This window comes from Notolepis coatsorum (genome assembly GCF_963971535.1).
Source record: "Notolepis coatsorum genome assembly, chromosome: 13".
NCBI classification, from domain to species: Eukaryota; Metazoa; Chordata; class Actinopteri; order Aulopiformes; family Paralepididae; genus Notolepis; species Notolepis coatsorum.
The window spans coordinates 50,771,236-50,796,605 of NC_140177.1; the positions used below are offsets into that span (position 1 = coordinate 50,771,236).

At 45.8% G+C, this 25,370-nt stretch overlaps 1 protein-coding gene across 1 annotated transcript in view; it reads right to left on the reverse strand.

Moving 5' to 3' along the window:
* asic1c (acid-sensing (proton-gated) ion channel 1c) overlaps positions 1-25,370 on the reverse strand; it is a gene marked incomplete at both ends in the record, with an annotated part of 397,500 nt that overhangs the window by 12,206 nt on the left and 359,924 nt on the right. Inside the window, 2 exons of the mRNA XM_084327294.1 lie at positions 18,133-18,189; positions 18,810-18,960. Coding sequence (XP_084183420.1) covers positions 18,133-18,189; positions 18,810-18,960 — 208 coding nt within the window. The remainder of the gene's footprint in view (positions 1-18,132; positions 18,190-18,809; positions 18,961-25,370) is intronic.

Sequence of the window (25,370 nt, forward strand, 5' to 3'; positions counted from 1 at the left end):
CGGTAGGAGCTGTCCTGCATCTTACCCAGGTGCAGGCCATAGCCTCGGGGAAGGCGCGCGCCCTGGCCACCCTGACCCAGCGCCACCTTTGGCTGGAGCAGGCTCGAGTGCCGGAGAAGAAGAGAACCCCTCTTCTGACGGCCAGCCTCTCCGATGCTGGATTATTCGGGAAGGCCCTGCAGCTGATGACCTCAACGTGCAGAGAGATGGCAGAGGAAAGATCCGTTCTCCAACCCCATTTTCCGCCTCCCGTCCTTGCCGGTGGAGTCAGAAGGCTTCCACGACGTCGAGCTCCCTCCGCCGTGCCTACCACTGCTTCCGCCGCCGCTGTTGGCCCCTCCAAGAAGGCCAGGAGGAGAGACGGCGCTTCTGCTGCCGCCGGCCCATCCACGACCGGAGGAGACGGTAGGGAACGTCGAGACCAGCAGACAGTTACCTACCGTCCCTCCGGGGCTCCTCGGGGTGGAAAAACGCGAGCGGCGCAAGGTAGCAGACGCCGCTAAAGTGACTTTTCCCTCTGTGTCCCCTCTCCTCTACACCCTCTCCGGCCTCTCATGATTGTGTTTTTGTGCCATGAAAATAAAAAGTTCCCTGATGTAAGGCGAACTATATTATTGGCCAAACAAACTGTGTGTTTCTTCAACAAATCATTTGATGCGGTTGCGTAAATGTGAATCTGCACTATTACATTGAGAGATGAGTCATGTTGTGTTACGAGATTAAGCAAGGTCTGCAAGCATACACTCAGTCGTAGGAGGTTCTATTAGCCTGACGCTCCACATGCAGGTAGAAACTGGTGGTATTTCCATTGCTTAAACAAAGTAAATGTGTTCCACAACGCTGTTGTGTTAGTTGCAGTAATACTCGTACACACACGTTCCACGGCCTGGCCGTTACTCTCTGTCAGCGTTTGCTATGTACGACATAGAAAGCGGGTGTAGGATTCACACACATACGACTTGTTTTGTTATAAATCCTGTTCACATTTTGTGGGTAGCGGGCATTGTATTAGCTTACGCTCAGTGATGCCGGTAACGCGTTACTAAGTAACGCGTTATTGTAATCTGATTACTTTCCCCCGAAAATAGTAATCTAACGCGTTAATCTTTAAAAGCCAGTAATCTGATTGCAGTTACTTGTCCAAGTGGCTGTGCATTACTATTTCGTTACTATCTCATCATAAATTCATAATGCATGCGGAATGCAGTATTTTATTTCGTTTTCGACAGTCAAAAATACATTTTTGAGCTGTTTTTCTTATTTGGGAGTGACGTGGTGTGGCAGTGAAAGGGTTACACAAGAATGTGTCCTCGCGGCGTGACTGGACTCTCTGTCTGTGAGTGACTCTGCTTTGGCCCAATCACATTCCCCATCCACAGTCTGCGAATCAGAGGCAGAGTAGGGCGGGTCTTCACAGCACGTCATGTGACATATGCGCCAATCGTCCGCAGGGCTCCGTTGCATTCGTCTGAGAATTCCACCCCAAAACGCTTGTCTAAACGAAGTGAAACCGCAAGAAGACTAGAGAGACATTTATAAAAACAATTTAATAGTTACAGTTGATATAATTGAATAGTTCAGCCTGCATTTGTTAGATGTGAATGGATACACTGGTTTTGTAAAACCACTGGCTGGCTGCTCTAATGCTCTCCCACAGTTCTTCAGGTGGGAGAACACGAGTGACAGAGAGAGGGGAGAGAGACACACACACACACACACACACACACACACACACACAAGCACAAGCACACGCACACACGCGCACACACATACACACAGAGGGGGAGAGAAGGGATTATATTATAATAATAATAATAATATTATTATTATTATTATTATTATTATTATTATTATTATTATTATTATTATTATTATTATTATTATTATTATTATTATTATTATTATTATTATTATTATTATTATTTATTATTATTATTATTATTATTATTATTATATTAGAGATGTAGGCTGTCTGGGTGGGGTTGGAGAGAAAGAGGCATGGGGTGAGAGAGAGAGAGAGAGAGAGAGAGAGAGAGGGGTGAGAGAGAGAGAGAGAGAGAGAGAGAGAGAGGAGAGAGAGAGAGAGAGAGAGAGAGAGAGAGAGAGAGAGAAAGAAAGCTCTTATTTGCCAGATTTACAGTTAATTTACATGTTAAAGAGAGACTGCTTGTATGTTTATAGAGAGACATTTATAAAAACAATTTAATAGTTACAGTTGATATAATTGAATAGTTCAGCCTGCATTTGTTAGATGTGAATGGATACACTGGTTTTGTAAAACCACTGGCTGGCTGCTCTAATGCTGTGAGCATCATAGACTGTTGCTTTACCATACTTGATGGTACAGAAGCTGAAGCACTAGTTTAACAATTTACGTTATGTGCAGAGAAACAAGTTAAAAACATTTATGCACTTTCAATAAAGCGTTTAAAAAAAACTGTTGGGGAACGACGACTTCGTAACCTAGTTACTTCAAAGTAACTAAGTTACTCTGATAATCAAGTAATCAGTAAAGTAACTTGGATTACTTTTTTTTTTTGATCCACTTTTTCTCCCATTTTTCTATATTTTCTCCCATCCCAATTTCGTATCATCCAATTCAACCCTCCCTGTCACGAACGCTGTTTCTTGCCTCCCACAAGCCGGCTGCAATGTGGACTAAGTCATACATAGCACAAGTCCCCTCCGGTACTTGAGGTAACAGCAGTCGCATCTTTTCACCTGCGCAGCTCGACCTCTCAGTGTCGAGGAGTAACGCGTGGGAGGCTCACGCTGCCCCCGACACTTCCTGATTCTACTGCGCAGGCGCACCAACCGACTTGTAGGAGTCGCTTGTTCACAACGTTCGATCCCCACCCTTCAGTTTTCCTCCCCGTAATACGGCCAATGTGTATTACTGCGGACGACCAGCCAAACTGAAAAACAATGTGGAGAGCTGGATTCGAACACGCGAATCCTAGCGTCTCCACACTGGTGGCGAGTGCCTTAGACCACTACACCACCTAGCCGCCCAACTTGGATTACTTTTTAAAGGAGTAATCAGTAATCAGTAATCGATTACTTTTACAAGTAATCTGTGGCATCACTGCTTACGCTATACATTAGCATTCTACCGAAGGTTTCAAAATGCTACAGTTTGTTATTGTGTGTAGGGAAAAAGGTTTTGTGAGGGGGTGTCGAATAAACCCCTCCTTTCCACTTGGTTGGTTTAGGAGATTTTTTCTCATTCTGCTGAGCCAGTCAGGGCCGAGCCGTTCGAACGTCTTGGCAGGGAGGGGGGGGGGGGGGGGGGGGGGGGGGAGGGTTGTCCTGACGCGACTCCTATTACAAACAGGAGCCGTGTACAGGGTTTCCCCCGTCATAGCAATGTTGCTATGGCGATGGCTTCCGTGAGTTAAGATCTTTACGTAAGGTTGTGGTGTTAAGGTGTCGAGTTAGAGCGTAGGGCTTACGGGTCTGCTATGCTCGATTTATGTGTAAACTTGAGTCAGTTGGTCACGTGACTCACAGTTGACATGTCTTTTTCATAACTACGACTCATGTGGGAAGGCTTCTGGGAAAGTTCGGTCTATACTCTCTGACTAAAGGAGTGACTGGATGTAAAAATATAAACAGTTTTTTACTCCCAGCTGTGCAGTTGGGTTCATACGGTTGATGCTTCTTCTTTATTATTATAAAGGGTTGGAGTTGGTTGCATCCCGCCCCTCTTGTCGTTCCCCTGGGCGCCTTGGGGATTCAATAAAAAGGTCTAAATAGCCTATTATTGATGTGGATATACCCGACGCACACATAGTGCTAGCTCGGGATGTTCTGCTGGACATTAAGCAACTGACTGGCGCGCCTTGGTTGCTTGGGGTTAAAACAGCGTTTTTATAAAGCAATTGGGATGGGGGTTTTTCCTCTTCCGACGACCTGTGTGGTTGTCGACGGGTTCTCGTTCATATCAGGGGATGATAACGGAATGGATCTGAACATACGTAGAAGGGTCTCACTCCCTGGGGGTGGGCCACCGGGCGCGGTTCGCATCGAACGTCTGAGTGGCGCCTTCTTTTCATGTTTAAGATCAACACGCATATCTGCCCCTTCTCCTTGAGTTGGCATGTCGGCGTGGTTAGGGCACGGGACTGGTTCTGGTCACGCTGGTCCGGATCAGTTAAACCCGTTGTCCGCCGGGGATGCAGATCTGCTGTTCTGGTACCCTGAGGGACTTGGGCTTTTTTCAGGGGGAAAAATGCTAGGTCGGTCCGGGTGTCACAGGGTTAAGCGCTATGGAACCCTTGTTGGGTGCATTGTATTCTACACTGTCGTAATGGCTTACGGCCGTGCCAACCTGTACACGCCCGATCTCGTCGGATCTCGGCCGCCACGCAGGTTGGTCTTGGTTAGTACTTGGTTGGGTGACCTCCTGGGAATACCAAGTACGGGGTGTTGGGGCTGGTTTTCCATTCTTGCGCTCTTCTCTTACGCATGGCGAAGAGGGGCCTGTTGGGGTGGTCTTTGACCTCCTCGGGGGACCCTGTGGTCCCCGTATCACCGGGCCCGGTCCGAAGTAATGTTTTCGTTGACCCGTAGGCCCGGGATAACCCTGTTGGAAACTGGAACACGGGTACTGCGGTAGTGCCGCAGGTATGTTTTGAAGTTTTTTCCTGAGGGGTTATGGGACCAACCACTGCATAGGGTAACGACTAGGTGGTTGGTTCTCTGGTGTGTTGGAGCAGTGTCAACTCCCGGGTTCACCGGTTGAGGGTGCCCCTGCACGTTCATGACGTCTGCCAATCGTGTCAGCCTTCTCTGCCTCAACCCCTCTGGGTGGTTTTTTTTTAAATGGAGGCTTGGTCATGCAACAACGCCAGCATGCGCCCCTTCCACCGGGGCGGCTGTGTTCAGCTGTCCCCTCTGGCGCCTGTCTCGAATAGAATAGAATTTTAGAATACAACTAGAAACACTGTCCTGACCTGCTTCTAAGTTCAGTGGCCTGACAAAAAAAAGAAAAAAAAAGAAAATATATTTTTTTATTTATTTTTTATTTTTTTGGAAATCATCTCGCGGCCCACCCGTGGCTGCTCGCGGCCCACCTTTGGGTCGCGACCCCGACTTTTGGAACCACTGCCTTAGACAGGGCATAACATGATTTGGGGGCTCGCTAATTTTTCTCCATCCTAGTCACGCAAACACAATGGTACGTTTTTGTATTTCTCTGGTTGGCAGTTATTCTCTTTGGGTGGGACAATGGAGTGTGTAAATGATTTTTATTGAAAGCCCAGTTGTTGAGAAATTGAAACATTGCAAGAAATGTGATTGGCAATTGAAAATGTGTATATGTCTGCTAGTGCTAACCTATGTGAGGCAGAGATCAGACATCTCCTGTGTGGACTGTGGGGGGAGACAGGAGCGCTTCCTGCTACTGGTGTTGCATTGGATGATGAGGAGGCGAAGGATGACGGGCGTGCCCACCCTAACACACCACCTCCAAGCAAAGATCCTGAGCAGGTAGGTACATCCACTGAGGATTTGAGACTGACCCTCTGTATCAAGGAGATGGAGTCGAGGAGCAAAGAGCTCGAGTTGGCACAGGTGCACGTCTCAAAGCACTCCAATTACAAACAAGTATCCCTTCCACCCCTGCTGTTCCTCACCACCCAGTGATTCTGCTTCTACTGAGTTTGATGTTGTAGACACATCGCTTTAATGCCCCCTGTTAGAGAGTCTGAGGTAGACTCTTTTGGTCACTTTTGTTGCAATATAAATTAGTAGGTAAAACTCAGGAGGTATGTGACAGCTTGTCCATTGATCAAAGCCTCAATACAGGCAGAAATTTAGAAACTGTGAAAAATCTGCCAAGAAGGGAGGTGTTTTTGATAAATGGTGCCAGGCGAGTAAAATGAGGGATTATGAAAAACAAATTCTGCTGGAGGAGTTCAGGAAGTATATATATAAAATATATACAATTTCTACCTTAATGAACAGAAAGCGACCACTCTTGCCCAGGCTGCTGTGTTGCCCGATGAATTAGTCTTAGCTCATCAGAGTGTATTTTCATCACGCATTGTGGCTCTGCGTCAGTAAGCATAACGTCACGGTGACCAAATGCGTCCACATTCTTATAGGATTCTATCACATTTTCATAACAATAGCGAATATAACTTATCCTGCGCCATTTTCATTGAGGTTTCTTACAAATTAACTATGTTTTATTTGTCCTTTATATGCGGATAACATTCAAATCTTAAATTGTACCATTACGTTCCCGTTTAGACAACAAACATAATGCTAATGATGCACTTTTGTTAAGATAATTGAGTGACCATTCTCGATCACTGTACTCAGGTCCCATTAATAGTTTAACGCTGTTCAGATCGCGTTTTCCTAATCTGGTGCTGACCAGTGACCTGTGACCTGTGCTAAAGGTCTTGGTAATTGTATTCATGTTGTAGTCATAACATTTTCACCTTTTAATTTTAAACCAATGCTGCCATCTACTGACAACAGAAAGTGTTGTGTATCGTCAACTTGAGAGGCTACCCGCACTTCCGTAAACACCGTCGCCCAAAACACATTCTAGAGATTCCCACTTTTTACTGGTACATAGGTTCATATCTAATAGTCTTTAGATGACTAGTAAATATAGATGAATACTCATGAAATTTGATATATATATTCTAAAATAAGTATAATTTCACTTCATCTACCTGTCGACATGAAATTCCCAAACGCTGACGGGAAAAAAAGCCTGGATGTCGCGCAAAATGGGGCGTGACCGAATTTGGTCCCAGACAATAAGAGTGACTGAGATTGGTCTATGTTCCGTTACATGGCATAGACAAACAGGTGAGATATCCTAAAACCTCCCGTCACTTTACACCTGCTTCAGCTGATACGCAGGAATGTTTTGAGTCATCTCGTTGCTGTTTGTCCTGTGCAAACCCAAAACTGCCAAAGATCCAACAGCGGAGGTTTAGTCCAAATCCTGCCCACCCTAGCGCTGCCTGTGGATGATCCCAATACAGTTACAGTACAAACAGTTCGTAAATATATATATATATTTTTTTAATCCTCTTTTTCTCTGCCTGATTTTCTGTTCTTTTCCTCCCATCCCAATTTAGTCGTTATGCCAATTCCCCCCTCCCCTACCTAGTCGTTGTGTGCATGTGCCCCCTACTGGTCGGTCTAGGGAGCCCTGAGGTCTACCACATGCTTCCTCCGACACATGCGGAGACAGCCAGCGGCTCTCTTTTCACCTGACAGCGTGGACTCTCATTGGTGAAGTGTAACACGTGGGAGGTCATGCTGCCTTCAACACTTCCTGTCTTTTTTGCTGTGCAGGCGCCCAGACCTGACCTGTAGGAGTCGCTGTCCACAACACCAGATTACCACCCATCAACTTCCCTCCCGCTAACTCAGCCAAACGAGTTAGTATGACGGCTGGCCCAAGCCAGAGGCAATGCTGACACCCGGATTCGAGACCGGAGTCTCTCGCATTGGTGACAAGCGCAATCTCCGCTGCGCCACCCAGCTGCCTTAAACAGTTCATATTCTACGATTTTTTTTCACTTAGTGATGGTTCCTGTGACAACACTGCGAGATACAGCCGTATCGTAGTCATTTATTTTAGATGGCACCCTTCCGTTTTAGAACCAAACTGCTTGCGGTTCTGATGTCTTGGTGTGGGGAATTAAAATTAAAATTTTAAAAGGTCCACTTACATAACCTACACCTCCACTTGTCTCTGGTGTCTGGTTCTGTCTGAGTGGGTGTACGCTCACAGTTGCCTGTGAAAGGTGTCAATCCCGCTGGAGGAAAGGTGTTTCCCCCACCAGAGGTAGTGGAAAGCCCCATCTCTGAGCCATCTGTCACTGTGCTCTGCTCGTCCTGCTTGTGCCATTACACGCGCCCAGGCACACAAGATGGGTGAAATAGTGGATCTGTCTGATTCATTTATGTCACATCAAGACTGTGGTAGTGACCAACCAGTCGATTAAAAAGCATGGGGATATTGTTTCTGTGACTCTAGTGCCTGCTGATGCGGATTTGTCATTTGATGTAGATAAAGTAGATAAATGTAGATAAAAAACTTTCCTGATGGCGCCGCAACGACCGGCTGCCTGTCTGTGCGCTCCGTCGAGACTGTGCTTACTTTTGTTAATATTTATAGTTTTTAGAGTTTTATTTGTACCAACTGTTGGTGCATTTAATGTGTATGACCGTCAGTCACTCATAGACATTGGATTACGGGAAACTTACCAACTGGATTACTCACTGGACCAGCTTTCCGAACCACAACAATGGCCTGAAGAGATTCTCCGGAGATTAGGACCAGATCCTTTGTTCCTTGATCCCAGGAACAGAGGAACCAGACGGCGTGGGAAGAGAGCTGGGATCCGTAACAGGCTGAGATCCAGACGCCACCGAACACCATTACCCAGTATATTGCTAGCCAATGTACAATCAATTGACAATAAACTGGATGACATCCGAGCAAGGATTCAATACCAAAGAGACGTTAGGGACTGCAACGTTCTCTGCTTCACCGAAACGTGGCTCACGCCGGAGGTTCCAGACCACGCAATTCAACCAGCCGATCACTTCTTTATCCATCGCAAGGATCGGACAGCAGAGTCCGGTAAACAACGTGGAGGAGGTATTGCCTTCATGTTTAACTAAAATTGGAGCGATCCAACTAACGTGAAGGAATTATCCAACCACTGCTGCCCAGACCTGGAGTATATAACCATCAAGTGCCGTCCTTTCTTCCTCCCGAGGGAGTTAACGGCGATCATCCTTGTAGGAGTGTATATTCCACCGCAAGCCAGCAACAACGCCGCGCTCTCCAGACTCCACGACGAGGTAAATAGAATACAAGCGACGAACGTTAACGCCGCCATTTTGGTGCTGGGTGATTTCAATAGCGCCAATCTGAGAAAGGTATTACCTGACTTCTATCAGCATGTGACTTGCAACACCGGTAACATCCTAGATCACTGTTACACGCAATTTAAAGGTGGCTACAAGGCTCATTCTGATAGTGGCTTTGGTAAATCAGATCACGCGTCAATCTTTCTTTCACCAAAGTACAAACAGAGAATCAAAAGTACTCCTGTAGTCTCGCGAGAGGTGCAGAAATGGGATTTGACGTCAGAGGAGACGCTCCGGTCTGTGTTTCACTGCACAGACTGGAATGTGTTCCGCGACACAGATAACATTAATGTCTACACGGAGACAGTGCTGGACTATGTTTGTACTAGGGTGGAAGAAACAATCCCCACTACCAAAATGAGAGTTTACCCAAATCAAAAACCCTGGGTAGACAAATCCGTCCGTGAAGCTCTGAGAGAGCGCACCAAAGCATACAACGACGGCCTAGTGGCAGGCAACATGAATGACCACAAGGTGGCGCGATACAACGTAAGGAGGACAGTGTCAGAGGCCAAACGGCGCTACAGGGATAAAATTGAACTCCAGTTTGAACAAGCTGACTCTAGAGCTATGTGGCAGGGGCTCAAAACGATGACAGACTACAAAGGCGCCTCCCTCAAACTGAACAGTGACATCTCCTTAGCAAATGACCTCAATACCTTCTATGCGAGGTTTGATGCTGGTAATAACAACACCAGCTCACAAGCCACGGCAATGGGGGGGGGGGGGGTCGGCTGCTGATGGAGGCGCAGTGTTCAGGGTAACAGAGCATGAGGTGAGGCGGACCTTTAAAAAAGTGAATATCAGGAAGGCAGCAGGTCCGGACGGCATCCCCGGCCGCGTCCTAAAAGTCTGTGCCGACCAACTGGCCCCAGTATTCACTGACATATTTAACCTGTCCTTAGAACAGGCTGTCATCCCCACCTGCCTGAAGAAGTCCACTATTATCCCTGTACCCAAAAAATCCAAGCCTGCTTGCCTCAACGACTACCGCCCTGTAGCTCTCACCTCCATAGCCATGAAGTGCTTTGAGAAGCTAGTAAAGGGCTACATCTGCTCCTCCCTCCCCATCAACATGGACCCCCTGCAATTTGCATACCGCCCCAACAGGTCCACGGAGGACGCCATAGCCCATGTGCTGCACACAGCAGCATCACACCTGGACAAGAGGCAGGGGAACTATGTGAGAATGCTATTCATCGACTACAGCTCGGCATTCAATACCATAGTCCCCTCCATACTCATAGCCAAGCTCAGGGACCTGGGCTTGAACTATGACCTCTGCCAGTGGGTCTTGGACTTCCTGACTGGCAGACCCCAGGTGGTGAGAGCAGGCAACTGCACCTCCTCATCCATCACCCTCAACATAGGGGCCCCCCAGGGCTGTGTTCTGAGTCCCCTCCTCTACTCCCTGTACACACACGACTGTGTGGCTCAGCGGAGTAGCAATACAATCATCAAATTTGCTGACGACACAGTGGTGGTGGGCCTGATCTCTGCCAACGACGAGAGGGCCTACCTGGAAGAGGTCAAGGTCCTGGCGGGATGGTGCCAGGAAAACAGCCTCTCCCTGAACGTCAGCAAAACAAAGGAGATGATTGTGGACTTCAGGAGGTCGGGGGTCAAGGACTACAGCCCCCTCAGCATCGACGGGGCACCGGTTGAGAGAGTCAACAGCTTTAAGTACCTCGGAGCCTACATATCCGAGGACTTGACATGGACCACACACATTGACAGTGTTGTGAAGAAGGCACGACAACGCCTCTACTTCCTCAGGCGCCTAAGGAAGTTCCAAGTCAGTCAGAAGATCCTTAAGAACTTCTACTCATGTACAATAGAGAGCATCTTGACCGGCAACATCACCTCCTGGTTTGGGAATAGCACTGCACAAGACCGAAGCAGACTACAAAGAGTGACACGTTCAGCCGAACGCACAATTGGAGGGGGGCTCCCCACTCTCCAGAACATTTACAACAAGCGTTGCAAGGGCAAGGCTAAGAGAATCATTAAAGACTCCAGTCACCCGAACAACTGCCTCTTTGAACTGCTGCGGTCAGGCAAGCGATACCGGAGTCTCAAGGCGAGCACAGAAAGACTCAGAAGAAGCTTCTATCCCCAGGCCATCAGGCTGCTAAACGAACAATGAATGAACACTACACAACAACAACCACCAAACGCACATAGCACACACATCCACACGCACACACTCACTTTAAACAAACACACTGTAGCACCCACTCCACACACTTTATAGCACACACCCACTTTAAACAAACACACTGTAGCACCCACTCCCCACACTTTATATTTATTGATGAAGGATTGCACTACAACTCGTACACCTTACTGTAAATTGTACCTAAATTGTACCTCATCCCATTTCTGCTTTGCACTAGATAGTACTGTACATTAGTACACTGCATAGTATTGTATATTATATGGTAACTCAGAACATTGTACATATGTCTATACCGAACACTGTGACCTCATTTTCTTCTTCTAAATTACATGCTATACTATGTTATTTGATACTATCTTGTCTAGCACAGTCTCTGGAGCGTGACAGTAAGAAGCATTTTGTATGAAAGTATTCTGTACTTCTGTATGACAACTATTAAAGAAACTTGAAACTAAAGGGAGGTTAGTGCGCAGCATGAAGATCATTCTCTAGTTACATGTACTGTACGTCCACTACTGCTGCTCAGTATCATCACAGTATCATCATCGCAACCTATCATTGCATTTTGCGCTATTGAATGTAATTTAATTTACTTTTTAAGTGGAGAGTCCACATTATGTCATGGAAATGATTGTGTGATCAGGTGTCGTCATCCATTCATTCATACTGGCTGCTATTTGGCATTTTGGCTGCTATCTGTGATGGCAAATGTGGTAAATGGACTGCATTTATATAGCTGCTTTTATCTAAAGCACTTTACAATCTCTGTTCCTCACATTTCCCCCCATTCTCTCACACATTCACACACTGACGGCAGATGCCATGCAAGGTGCCAACCTGCTCATCAAGAGCAGTTAGGGGGTTAAGTGTCTTGCTCAAGGACACTTTGACACACTTTCCCGGGAGGAGTGGGAATCGAACCGGGAACCTCCGGATTACCAGACGACTGTTCTACCCTCCCGAGCCCCAGTGCTTGTGGCGCTCGCTTCGGGCTGCTTTTGCACTCAGGCCAATCACCATTACGTTAATGGTTGACAGCATTTTGGAAATCCAATTCTAGAGCAGAACAACACCACAAACAAGTGGGTAGCATTTGGTGACAACAAACAACACTAATGAAGGATCTCGATGGTTTTTCAGTGTATATAATGTAAACAAAATGTATATAATGACAGTACTGCTTAGAGCCATCTGAGAGCAACACAGAAGCAGAGAGAGAGTCTGTCAGCCGGCAGTATCTCCACGGCAGGGTGTGAGTGGCTTGAAGGTCATACCTTCATCTTGATAAGGATTGAGAGTGCAGACAGGCTTTGGACGTTTAGTGTGTGGTAGGAGCTAATTAACAACCTGCAGATGAGGCTGTGCTGTTGTCATCACCAGTGATAGCCCCAGCGTTTGTTTGGGGTAAGTTAATATCAACATTGCCGTTGCTATAGTGATCTGGATCAAATAGCTGTGGTCACAGACAGCGTGTCACATATGTAGCAGTCTGAAAATATTGTATATTATTCAGGACTGCTGACTGGTGTTTTATATTCCCTTTGTACACAAAGACATCATTGATATTCCCACGAGCAATGATATGAGTTTCTCTTCCTTCTATCGACTGAAGTATGGACTATACACAGTATCGCTGGACCATGATCAACATCCTTCCCTGTGTGACTAGTAGGCGGGACCAGCAGGGGGCGGTGTCTGACAGAGAGTGTTGGAGAGAGATGGAACGTGATATATGGGAGCGGAAGACGGAAAGAGAACCTCTTCGGCAGTGAACTTGACCACGAACAGTCGCAACGGACGGGGGCTCTGGAGAGCCCTGTTGCAGAAGTTATGCCAGAGGGCCCTGTGAGATAGCAACGGGTGATAGGAGGTACTTGCTAGTGGACACGATATCCTAGCAGTACCAGCGATAGTGTGTGAACAATTAGTGCAGAGCCAGATAACAATCGGGTTATAATAGTTACTGTGTGCTGTATAAGTAACGTGCGGCTAACCAAGTATCAAAGTCCTTAACAATCGAGTTATAGTAGCTACTGTGTGCGGTATAGAGTGCGAGCCCCGAGGCGAGCGTGGGCCAACAACCGGTCTGCTCCGGCTGACTTCAACCAGATCTGCACCCGGCTGCCTGCAATCAGTCTGCTCCGGCTGACTTCAATCAGACCTGCACCCGGCTGCCTGCAGCTTACGGGAGTTCGTCCCGTCCAGCAGGGGTCGTCATCGCTCAGCACACGCTCTCAGCCGGCGCTGCCTCTCTGCCCAGCTCCGCCTGCTAACATCCTCACCGAGAGCGTTCGACGCCATCTTGCCTTTCCGGACAACAGTGGCGTGGCGAGGCGGCCATTTCGGATGAGTACAAATGAGCATTGATGCTCCCGAGTTATTATACAGTATACAGTGTGGTGCAGCCTGCGGGCAAAAGTAACGTTGCTACTACCATTCCATAGGGGTACCCCAAACAATACATGCCGGCATTAAGATAGGACTTTACTGGTATTTTGTGGGCCCACTCTTTTGTTTTCTCATTATTTCTTTTGAGTGTGATACCGTGTTGGTGTAATAATATTTTCCCATTCAGTGAACCCTGTTATTCCTCCCCTATGTCCTCCGTTCTTTCCCCATAGTACGGAGTAGAGCAGTATATGTAAACCCTTAGGGAAGGTATTGATATTGTGTCTAGCCCAGACGTGGGCCGCACTTAGTCTGGGTACAACGAGAGCACTTGGTGCCTAGGGCGTAATCATCTAATAATCAGACTGTAATTATTGTGTAACAATAACCATGGTGCAATAATCACCAGACGTAGCTATGGTGTAACTAGGCCAATGATATAATAACACTCAGACTGAACGGGAGCACGGTGTGTGTGTCTTTTATTGAGCCTAATTCTAACCCTTTGATGCGGGTAACATATCTATTATTAACCCCTTCCTATTCAACCTTCCCTTTTCCACTGTAAGGTTTCTGGTGTTAATGAGGGAGGGTACTGCTTGCGGGGGGAACCAAGTTATTTATTTACCATTCGGTCATTAGGTGTGGGGGGGTGCTAAGGGGACAATTGGGGAGAGTGAGGGCGTGTTGGGGAGTACTGCTGACTGCCCAAGAGAGAGGGAGGAAGACCAGAGTACCGGACTAGGTTTGTAACTCCTGGGCCTCATACACCCCACTGCCAGCCTCCAGTTGACGCTCCGGACCCCAAAGACGGAGGTGCAGCTAGCCAGAGTTCTACTGTGTCTCGCTACCTAGTGACCGTGCACCACAGTTCCCACGAAGCAGGGATAATCCACCCTGCTACACATAGAAACCAGAAGAGGGGCGGGGCCTGTCATTGATGATAATGATGATGATGAGTTAGATCTAGACACGAAGCTGACGCGAGCAGACGTGAATCAGAGACTTCCATCCCTCCCTCACCCTCGCCGGTGGGGGAGGGGAGATGACACATCATCATTAGCTTCGGCTAACGGGAGAAATGTTTTGGCTAACAACAAGGCCTCAGCCACCATTGGACTAAACAGCAGAAAAGACGATAGAATAATGAATTTAGTGTTCCATCAAAGACTTTTCAAGGACAATACGAAATGGGTAACATCTGAGGCTTTTGTTTATGTAATAAACAACGATTCCAAGAAAGGTACTACGCTGTCCAGTGTCGAATACTTATGGTTACGGATTGCATTAAAGGGGAATGACAAATATTGTACAGCCAGTATGAGAAGACAGAGAGAAATAAACACAACGCACAAACTATACAACAACAACGATGCAGAGGTGATACTGGCTGATTGATCCAAATCTAACACTATGCTATTGAAATGATAATTTTCCTCCAGGTTATTGGTGCTACATAGACTGACTACAAATGTATTGTCTCTAAAAAGAAAAAGTGGTATCTCTAATATATCTCTGTTACCTGTTCCATTTCAATTAACTTTATATTTGACTATCATTTACCAATATCCTTTTATTATATATCACACTTACCTGCTTTGGCTACATTATAACGAATACAGTCATGCCAATAAAGCATTATTGAACTGAACTGAACTTTTTTTCCTCAACTATTTTCCTATATTACATAATTACAGTGATTTTTATATATTATTACATTACATGTAATACATTATAAAGTGATCACATTATACATCCAAAAAGTTTCACTCACCAGATAATGTAAACTAAAAAAGTTGTTGCATTATTCGTTCCACATATTCATTACATTATCTGACAAGTTATTACATTTTCCGGTTGTATTACATTATAAAGTCCTTCTAAATTAAAAAGTTATTACATTCTCCAGTAGTATTACATTATCCAGTGTTACATGACTGTATGTTTCCCATTTTTCTCCCAAGTTAGTCATTATACCAATTCCCAGTGTGTGTCACGGTCCTGGTCATTGCACTGCCCTACTGTCAGTCTGGGAGGGTGTAGACTACCACATGTGTCCTGTCAGTCTGGGAGGGTGTAGACTACCACATGTGTCCTGTCAGTCTGGGGAGGGTGTAGACTACCACACGTCTCCTCTGATACAGTAGAAGCCCTTAGAAGTCAGGCATTTACTGCTACTCTACCACTACTTCACCACTCTGATTTTGTGACTCCTATTGTTCTCGACCGGGCCAGATTTCACACCTCCACGGCTGGGGAGATTTTCATCTTACATTTTTATTCGTCCCAAATGTCCCAGCCCCATCCGATTTCTTAGATTTTTTCACTGTTTATTTATCATGCATTGCAACACTAATATATGGTCAGTACGCCAAGTCAGACTGCCCATATAAAAATTATCTTGGGGGTCTGAGGGCAGTAGCCCCCGACCCCCTCCCTGGGGAAGCACTTAAATTAAGTACCAGCCCCCGAAAATTAACACCTGAGTGAGTTCTAAAGTGACATTGGAGTGGTAGATGAGTGGCAGTGGGGACGTGATTCTCGAGGGCTTTTACTGTACATCAGCCGAGTCGCCAGCTGCTTATTTTCACCTGACAGCGAGGAGTTTCACTGGGAGAGAGTAACGTCACGTCACGTCACGTCACGTCATCTCCCCCAGATCCACTGCTGTGGCTAATGGGGATCCAAATAATCTTAAACCCTCCCAGCTGAACAGTAGACCGGCCAGTAGGAGTCACTAATGCAACAACCAGGACTCCTATACCCTCACCAGCTACCCACCCCAAACACCTTTCCACTACCCAGACGCCCATGTTTCTCTTTTAAATACTGTATACTCCTTATTTAGCTTCCATGTATTGCATGTGTGTAAAATGTATTTGATGTGAAACAGCTTTTTCCTGTCGCCTTGACCGACGAAAAGAGATATTGTATCTCAATAGGACCTTCCCGGCTAAATAGAGAGGTGTAGTGGTTACGTCATTGGATTTCCCACGCAGTCCACCCTCCTTGAAATTGACATGTATTTCCAATGGACCCATTTCTAAATCGTTTCGTTTAAAACAAATAAACCATGAACATTGGCATGGTGTACCTTTCTGTGTGTATTCATCCACAATCTATAGCTCAACATGAAAAAATTCTTAATTAATCGTAAAAGTAGCAAAATAACTATGTTTATGTTTTCGTTCACTGAGGAACTACACTTTGGCGCTGCTGACTGACGTCACCACAGCGTAGACACCTGGCTGTATTAGGCGACAGCACTGAATGACAGGCGTTCTACTGGTAAGTGGTAAGTGTAGTTATTTTTTTACGACAAATTAAAAACCATTTTAAGCTGCAACGTCCCTCATATGGGAAGTTTTTCGGACTTTTTGCAACCGGCACTTTGGCAACCCCTAGTGGCTCGGGTGTGCATATTTTGTAATACAATATATATATCGAATTGAAGGCTTATTTGTTGCCTGTCGATAGCGGCAAAATCCGTTCAGCGGGGGGGGGGGGGGGGGGGGGGGGGGGGGGGCAGCTAAGTGGCGCAGTGGGCAAGGCGCTCGCCACTAACGCAGGAGATGCTGGGTTCGCAGCTCTTGGCGTTGCTACCAGATCGTTGCTACCAGATCGCGCTGTGCAGGTGAAAAGATGCGACGGCTGCCTCCTCGTGTACCGGAGGGGACACGTGATGCAAGGCTTCGTCCACATTGCAGCCGACCAGTGGGAGGCATGGCCTAACAACCTTCGAGACAGGGGAGGGGTAGAATTGGACAATACGAAATCGGGGAAGGGAGAAAAATTGAAAAATGGGGAGAAAAAGTAGATACAAAAAAAAAAAATCCGTTCAGCGGTTCTCGAGTTACATGCCGGTATTTGAGGCTTGTGCAAAGTACACGGTATTGCGCAAAATACCACTCCCGACTCAGGCTGCAGTAGTTCCGTCAATCTGGATCCGATATCGAAAATTATTGTGGATCCTTGTAGCTAATGAGTGTGGCTTCCAATGATACCCCATGTGGGGATGTGTGAATCAGGGATCTAGGTGAACAACTAAATTCTTTAACAGGAAGCCAAATTAATTGAAGTCTATGAGAAAACTGAGTTTTTCTTTGTACACAGTTTACCAAAATCGCTCCTAATCACTCATTTCTGAATGGATCTTTATGAAATTTGGATATGTACTACATACGGCTTCAGGCTATGGCTCCGTCAGACCTATGTAACTCTATTACGTTAGCACTAAAAGTGAATTTTCTTCTGGAATCAGAAACTTCAGAATGTCATCTTTCAAAAAAAAAAACAATGTGCTATAAGTATAAGGCATGTTGTTTTGGTTTGCAAAAAAAGTATGCAGTCCTCAAAAACTAAAACTAAAATGGCCAATTTTGGGGGCGCTTGCTAACAGGTTATAACTAACTTTATTTCAACCAAAAATGCTTAAACAATAATGTTAGTGATAGAAGGGAACTCATTTTGTGCAAAAATGGAAAGCTTGCCAATGTTCATGAGGCAGAATTATTACAATAGCCGATGATACATTTTCCCAATGATAAATCCCTGGACCACGCGGGAAACTAAAGTGACGTCAGACTACACCTCCCTGTAAAGGCTAAATAACAAAAGATCTCGTCAGTGTGCAGTGTTGTTATTTGGCTCACCTAAAGCAGGGTCAGCACAGTCTTTGTACTGCTCAGGTGTGCAAACCGTTGTGGTCCCTGTTCCAAATAACACAGAAGATAAAATAATCACACATTTGAAATCTGCAGAAGCCACTATAGCCAATATATTATGTCCCCATCATAGCAGACTAGGGCTGTCCCCGACTAAGGATTTGGATAGTCGACTTTGATTGGCCGAAATTTGCCGATAGTCGACTGGTAGTCGACTACCCCCCTGAATGCAAAACAAATATATAATAATAATAAGTATAATTTTTTTAAATTATTTAAATTGTTTTCATTCCATTTGGGCTGTGGGGGGTGCTTAATGTCTAAAGGAGTCGACTGAAGGCTCCTTGTTCTCTGCAAAAGCATGCAATTGGTCCACTGATGGATACATCTTGATATTTGTCTAGTCTAGTGTGTTCATTAGATGGGTGGAATCCTCTTTCAGTGCCTTCAGTGTTTTCTTAGGCAGTTAGCCGTGCTGGTATATGAGCGCCATTAGCGTTAGCCATGCTTCTAGGCCTCTTTGCTTTTGGAAAGAATGAAAAAAAGAATATATATACTGTATATATATTTAATTTTTTTCCCATTCGACTAAGAGGTTGGCAGTCGGCTCCTATTCGACTAATCGGGGTCAGCCCTATAACATTCTATGTCACCATGTACCGTACCGGGCATGTGAACCATCCTGCAGTTGCAGTTCTCCACCAGGTAACGCGTCTCACAGTCGATGCGGCAGGCGGTGATGCTGTACGTGGAGAAGAACTCTGAGTCTATGGGGGTGGATTTGCAGTCTCCCCAGGGCGGAGGGAGATACAGAAGCTGAGGTAGAGAGTAGAGCACAGGTTTCCCCCCTCAGTGTTGCCAGATCACAGTCAATATCACATCATTCAGTCCAGCAGAAAACCAATAAAACAGAAGGACCACAAGCAGACAAAAACACATCACAAATGTATCGAACACAATAAAAATACATAAAAAAAAGACAATCAAATAAAAAGTGTGTTTCTTGATGCTATCGTCATTTAAAATAAGACCAACATAATATTGCTGATAAACATGGCTCACAGATAGCAACAAGCAGACGTCATGCAGAACATTACTGATGCAGGTCTAGTCCTTGGGAGGAAGCAGAGTACCATGGGAGATGGAGACAGGCTTAATAAAATCTGTAAAATGTGCAGGTTCACACAGGACACCATAATCAAAGATTTTTGAACCAATCTTGAGAATGTAGAATTTGGTGCAATAAATAATATGGATGGGCTTTCAGATCGATAAAATGGTGTTGCCTTGTCCCACACATATTATGATATATATATATATATATATATATATATATACCATAATATCCTATTCTAAGGCAAACAAAAAAAAGGTAATTATGATGATATGGTTGAAAGTATAAATTATTCTAAACAAGTTTGCTGAAGCTGCCCATTATGTCTTTATTTTTAACTAGAAGGTCACTTGAAGAGATGCCTACACCTGCATGAGCGGGCAAAGCCCTAGCCATCTGGGTAACGTCAGCTATATACACCAATAACAATTTATTATAGGGCTATATTTCATTCCTGCCATGGAGCAAGACGCCTCACTAGAATCGACCTCCATTTTGGAGCCCTATCTCACCCACTGGAACGTGTCAGTTTATGAACCATAACGGCACACTTGATAATGCACCACATCCAATTCTACTTCTACAGTCGTGAATGGTCTCTTAAATTGGACCTGCCCCTACTTTTGACCAGCCATTGTGTTTGGCCAAATAGTGAACATTCTACAGTAAATACCTTTAAACACAATGTTGCCTAGCTAACACAATCTTGTTATAGCTAAGAGATTTGCTGGAATAACTTTAAATTTATTTTTATTATTACAATTTATAATACGCATTTGATGTAGAGATTTCCAAATTCTAACAAGACGACAGAGGACAATTGGCCAACAGCGAACATTAAATACCTAACCTACAAACATGAAACTGTTGTGACAGCACAATATTGATGTAACTACAGTAAGAGATTTCCTGGGATCCTGAAATGTTTGCAAATGTATTTCCCCAACAATATGAGGCTGGCCTGGGCACTGGCATGTTGTAAAGTGTTGCCAGAGAGCTCTAAGGCCCTGTCCACATGAACACGGGGTGTTATGTAACTGTGATTTAACACTTTGAGTGCCAGGGACGCGATTTGTCGTTAGTTCATGCCGCCAGTTGAGTGCCGCCAACGACATATAGCGTTTGTTTGACGTATTTCTTTTTATTAGCGATTTGAATTCATATTTCATCAATCGAGCCTCACGCTAGTGTTGCAGACTCTCTCTGAGCTCAATTGGGAAAATACCGCCCCCTATCGTCTCTCCCTGTGTAACTGCACCCCATTCGTTTAGACGAATGGGGTGCAGCGTGTGTGTGTGGCTGTGAGTGTGTGCTCGCTGATCAGGAAATAAGATAATCGATTTTTCAGCCTGCTTCCCTAGCGTGCATAAGTACACATATACTATCGATAATCTAGCGTTTATTTGAAAAAGATTCATAAATAGGCAGAAAAATGACAATGTTTTTGTGTATGCCAGAATATTCCAGTAAAGGGCGATTATCACGGAATCTATATATTTTCCTGAAAAACGGGCTTTTCAAAATGCTATAAAACGGAAATGAACCGATTAAAAAGTCATTGATAAACGACGGGCAGATTAGACACATAGCCATAATTTAAGACAGAGATTATACGTTCACAACGCTATCATTGAAGTGGGTGGCGGCATCCAACCATGTTTTGACCATGTTATGGCCGGTAATCAATGTGTGCAGTTGCACTGTTCGTCCACACGCATCCGGGATTTTGGAACAGTGCAACCGCACTCATTTATAACCGGAGTCCAGGGTAGAGTTTTGAGCACATCCCGGTTGCAGTGGTTGCGTGTGGACATAGTAACCGAGATTATTTTCAGTGTTTACGGCAGAGCTGTCTTTTTCTGGTCTGCATCCCCTTAACAATTGTTTGTATTGAGCCGTATTGTATTGTACCCATTCTGCAATCTGTTAAATAAAGTTTTCATCCATTCATTGATTCTACTAGCGTTAACGTTACTAGTACAACCAATAGCGAGCGATATAACAACATTAACCAGTCTTCCTCACTTTTCTCTTTAAGATGTTAAAGGAGCTTGAGTATTTTAATTGTATGGAATTCACAAGGTCAGTGGAGTAATGATTGCACACTCCCAAGCAAGGAAATACAAGAACGTTGTATACAATGTGTACTTTTACTTTTGATACATAAATAAAGTAAATTCAATATCAAATACTTTTCTACTTTCACTTAAGTAGAATATTGAATGGATGACTTCCAAGTCCAAGTACTAATGTATTTGGGTATTTCTACTTTTACTTAAGTAAAGGAACTGTATACGTCTTCCACCACTGCTGCATTTGAGGGCCTTGTTTACAGCAATTAATGATAATGACTGCTTACTATTGAATTCAGTTAAAGTAAACCTTTCATTTTTATATAAACACCACTATAATCAGCACATTTCGGCATTTAGCTAACAATTGCTGATACAATAGAGCTACTCTGTAATCACTGACAAACGGTCAGACGGTGCTGATATATGCAACATTGTGGTTTTCTATAATCCCTAATCATCTTCACGTAATCCACCCTGGCCAACTCTGGCAACCTAATGGACATTAATTCGATAGAAAGTGACAAAAGAAAGAGTGCAAGTCTGTCAAGCAGTGACTTAAAACAGCAAACTTGATTACGTTTTTATTGAACTCTATTGTCACAGCCCACAGACTCTCATAAACAGCGTCCACACGCCACAAGAACAGTTTCTTCCCCTCTGCAGTGAGCCTCATCAACAAGGCTTGGGACCCTCACTGATACCCCCCCCCCCCCGGCGATAAGAACGTATCCATGACTTAGGTCCCACGTGATGATTAATAACTGGAGGTGCAGTGCGCCACACCAACAGCACAGCAACAATTAAATGTAAAAAAAACGGAAAACAAATGGTAAACATACTGTGTGGTATTGGGAGGGTAAAACTGGGAAGCCCTACAGCAGCTTTGATGAAGATACAGATTTTGCTCGGACGTGTTTAGCTGGAACGGGACGTAAATTGGCTGCTGTTTCATGGTAAAAGGCAAGAAGAGGACGATGATGGCTGGGAAGGGAAATGTAGTTGCTTCAGCCACACAGAGAGGAGACAGATGGAACCATTCCCATGGGACCAGGCATGGCGGGTGGAGTGGTGTGACATTTTAAAGGAATAGTTTGTTTGTTTGTTTTTACAATACAGTATCTGGTGGCAGCAGCAGACCCAGACAGACATACGCTGCCCGCTGCTCCTGAGTGGAGACCAACGTTTGGAAGCCGAAGCCCAGAGGAGGCTCTGACTGAGTGTGGAGCTGTACCTTTATTCCGGCCTCATAGGACATCTCATCTAACGTGGTTATTAATAGAGAGAGAGAACAGTAACACAAGGGGTACATCTGTCAAAGCGCTCAGCCCCCCTCTCTGCAGCAGCCGGACAACATGCGGTAATCTCCCCACACACGCACACGCACACACACACACACACACACACACACACACACACACACACACACACACACACACACACACACACACACACACACACACACACACACACACACACACACACACACACACACACACAGCTGGAACTCTCAGGGGGATTCATATATAAAATTGGTTCATTGGTTTGTTGTCATTCACCTGTCCCAACCAATCAATCACTTCCACTCAAGCCTGAGTGAAATTACAGTTGAGCCGAGGCATATTTTCCCGGTTCGGAGTTAATTGGAGTGTAGTCCCACTGGTGGAGCCGCTCCCATCTTATAGGTCACACCGTCCCGCTAAAACAATAGCTACCTACTGTGTGTGAGTGGTTCAACAAACAAGTGGTCTTAATAAGGTGAAAGGTGCTTTGTCGATCTATAATTGGTTTGCATGGTATTTAAAAGGCAACGCCACACATTGTAAGAATGTAAGGATGTTATTCCTGTGCCCTAGGACAGCTCAGTCAATTTCTGAAAGGCACATTATACTGCCTTAAAACGCTAGAAATGTATGGGTCACTGACTTTGTGGGCCAATAAAATTTTAATATGAGCTTTTACACCCAAATCAGGTTTAGATTATGGTTCAGATCTTTTAGTACTAGAATAGAAACCCATTCATTGACCATGGAGCAGTTCTAGATTTCACATAAAAGGTGATATCACAAATTTGAGGGTTCGCTCTTGAGAACTGTTTCTCCGTATACACTTCCGTTCAGCTATGACTGATGGTTCTCATTAGACTTAAATTACAGCCTAATTAATTCAGCAAACATTTTAGGTCGTAAATACACCCTCTAGCTGCCATTGACGTGCATCTTAACGTCTGGATTATAGATAACCATTAGTGCCCTAGCCCAGTGGTTCCCAAAGTGGGGGTCGCTGCGGGGGGGTCGCCAGATGATTTCCAAAAAAATATATATATATATATATTTTTTTTATGCAGTCAGGCCACTGAACTTAGAAGCAGGCCAGGCCAGTGTTTCTAGTTGCAGCGGCGCAATAGTTAGATAACCTAGGTGGGGAACGTAAGGTTATCCTATAACCCTAGTTATATGAATACTGGCTGAGCGTCTCGCTCTGCCTACTGAGATATATCATTATCTCCAGCACCTAGTGTGCTCTGGGAAACTAAACAAATGCACCCACTTGCACGTGACCACGCCACTCCCATGCGTGCCTCTATATTATGCCGGAAGTGGTCACGCCTCACCCTTCCCAGTTCGATTTCCATACGCGGAAAACATCCAAGGGACCTCAGGGTGCTAAAGAGCGAGACGCTCAGCCAGTATTCAGATAACTAGGGTTATAGGATAACCTTGCGTTATATTATCATACTGGCAATCGCGTCTCGCTATGCATACTGAGATAAAGGGCAGAGCGGACACGTGGCCACGTCAAATGCACCCCCTGAGGGCCCGTAAGCCCCAGCCAGGGAGGAGGGGAGTCCTGTCCACCCGCCCGTCCTAACGAAGGGGGGGAGGCAGTCAACTCCAACCAAAGTGCGAAAAAAAGGGGAACCAGGCACCCCCGAATGCACAGCGCAAGCGGGACCACGTGTGACACAGCACCCCGCGATCCACACCCACACACCCCTGCTAGCCCACCTGATGGCGGTATGCAGGAGAGGTCCCGGACCTCAGGACCGCCTGGGAGACAGAACCCCCAGTCATGTCCATGAGGTAAAACCTAACGAAAGGACTCGGGGAGGACCAGGAGGCCGCAGCACAGATGTCCTCCACCGAGGCCCCCCCTAACAGGGCAGCAGAGGGCGCCACACCATGAGTGGAGTGCGCCCTGAGGCCCCCGGGGGGGACCTGTCCAGCCAACGTGTAGCAAAGGGCAATGCCCTCGCACAACCAATGTGACAGGCGCTGCTTTGACAGCGCCTCGCCCGCGTGAGGGCCACCGTAACAAACAAACAGTTGATCGGAAGCCCTGAGATCCTGCGTGCGACTAAGGTAAACCCCCAGTGCACGGACAGGACACAACAGGTGAAGGCTCGACTCCAACCCACTAGCGTGAGGAGGCGGATGAAACGCCTGAATCACAATATCCCTGGAGCGAAAAGAGCTCCAGATATTCTTTGGCACGAAGACCGGATTAGGCCTCAGAGTCGCACCGCTATCGGCCCGAATAGACAGGCACTCAGGCCGCACCGAGAGCACAAAGCTCACCCACGTGCTTAGCGGAGGTGATGGCCAAAAGGAACGCAGTCTTAAAAGACAGCCGATCCAATGGCACCTGCTCAAGAGGCTCAAACAGGGCCTCCGACAACTGACCCAGGACCAGTTGGAGGTCCCAACTCTGAGACAGAGAACGCTCCACAGGCTTGAGACGCCGAGCGCCAAGCAGGAAAAGTTTCACAAGAGGGTGGCTGAACAGCGTACCGCCCTCAAAGCCCACGTGACAGGATAGACTGGAGGAAGGAAAGAACCAAGTCCAGGGGGCAAGACACTGGGTCCAGGCCCCCAACCTCACACCACTCCTGAAAAATACGCCACTTCCCAGCGTAAACCGCGGTAGTGGACGGAGCGCGCGCGTTCCGGATGGTGTTAACCACAGTAGGGTTCAGACACATCTCCTCCAGATTCACCCTTTCAGCAGCCAAACCATCAATGGCTGCCCCAGAACAGGAC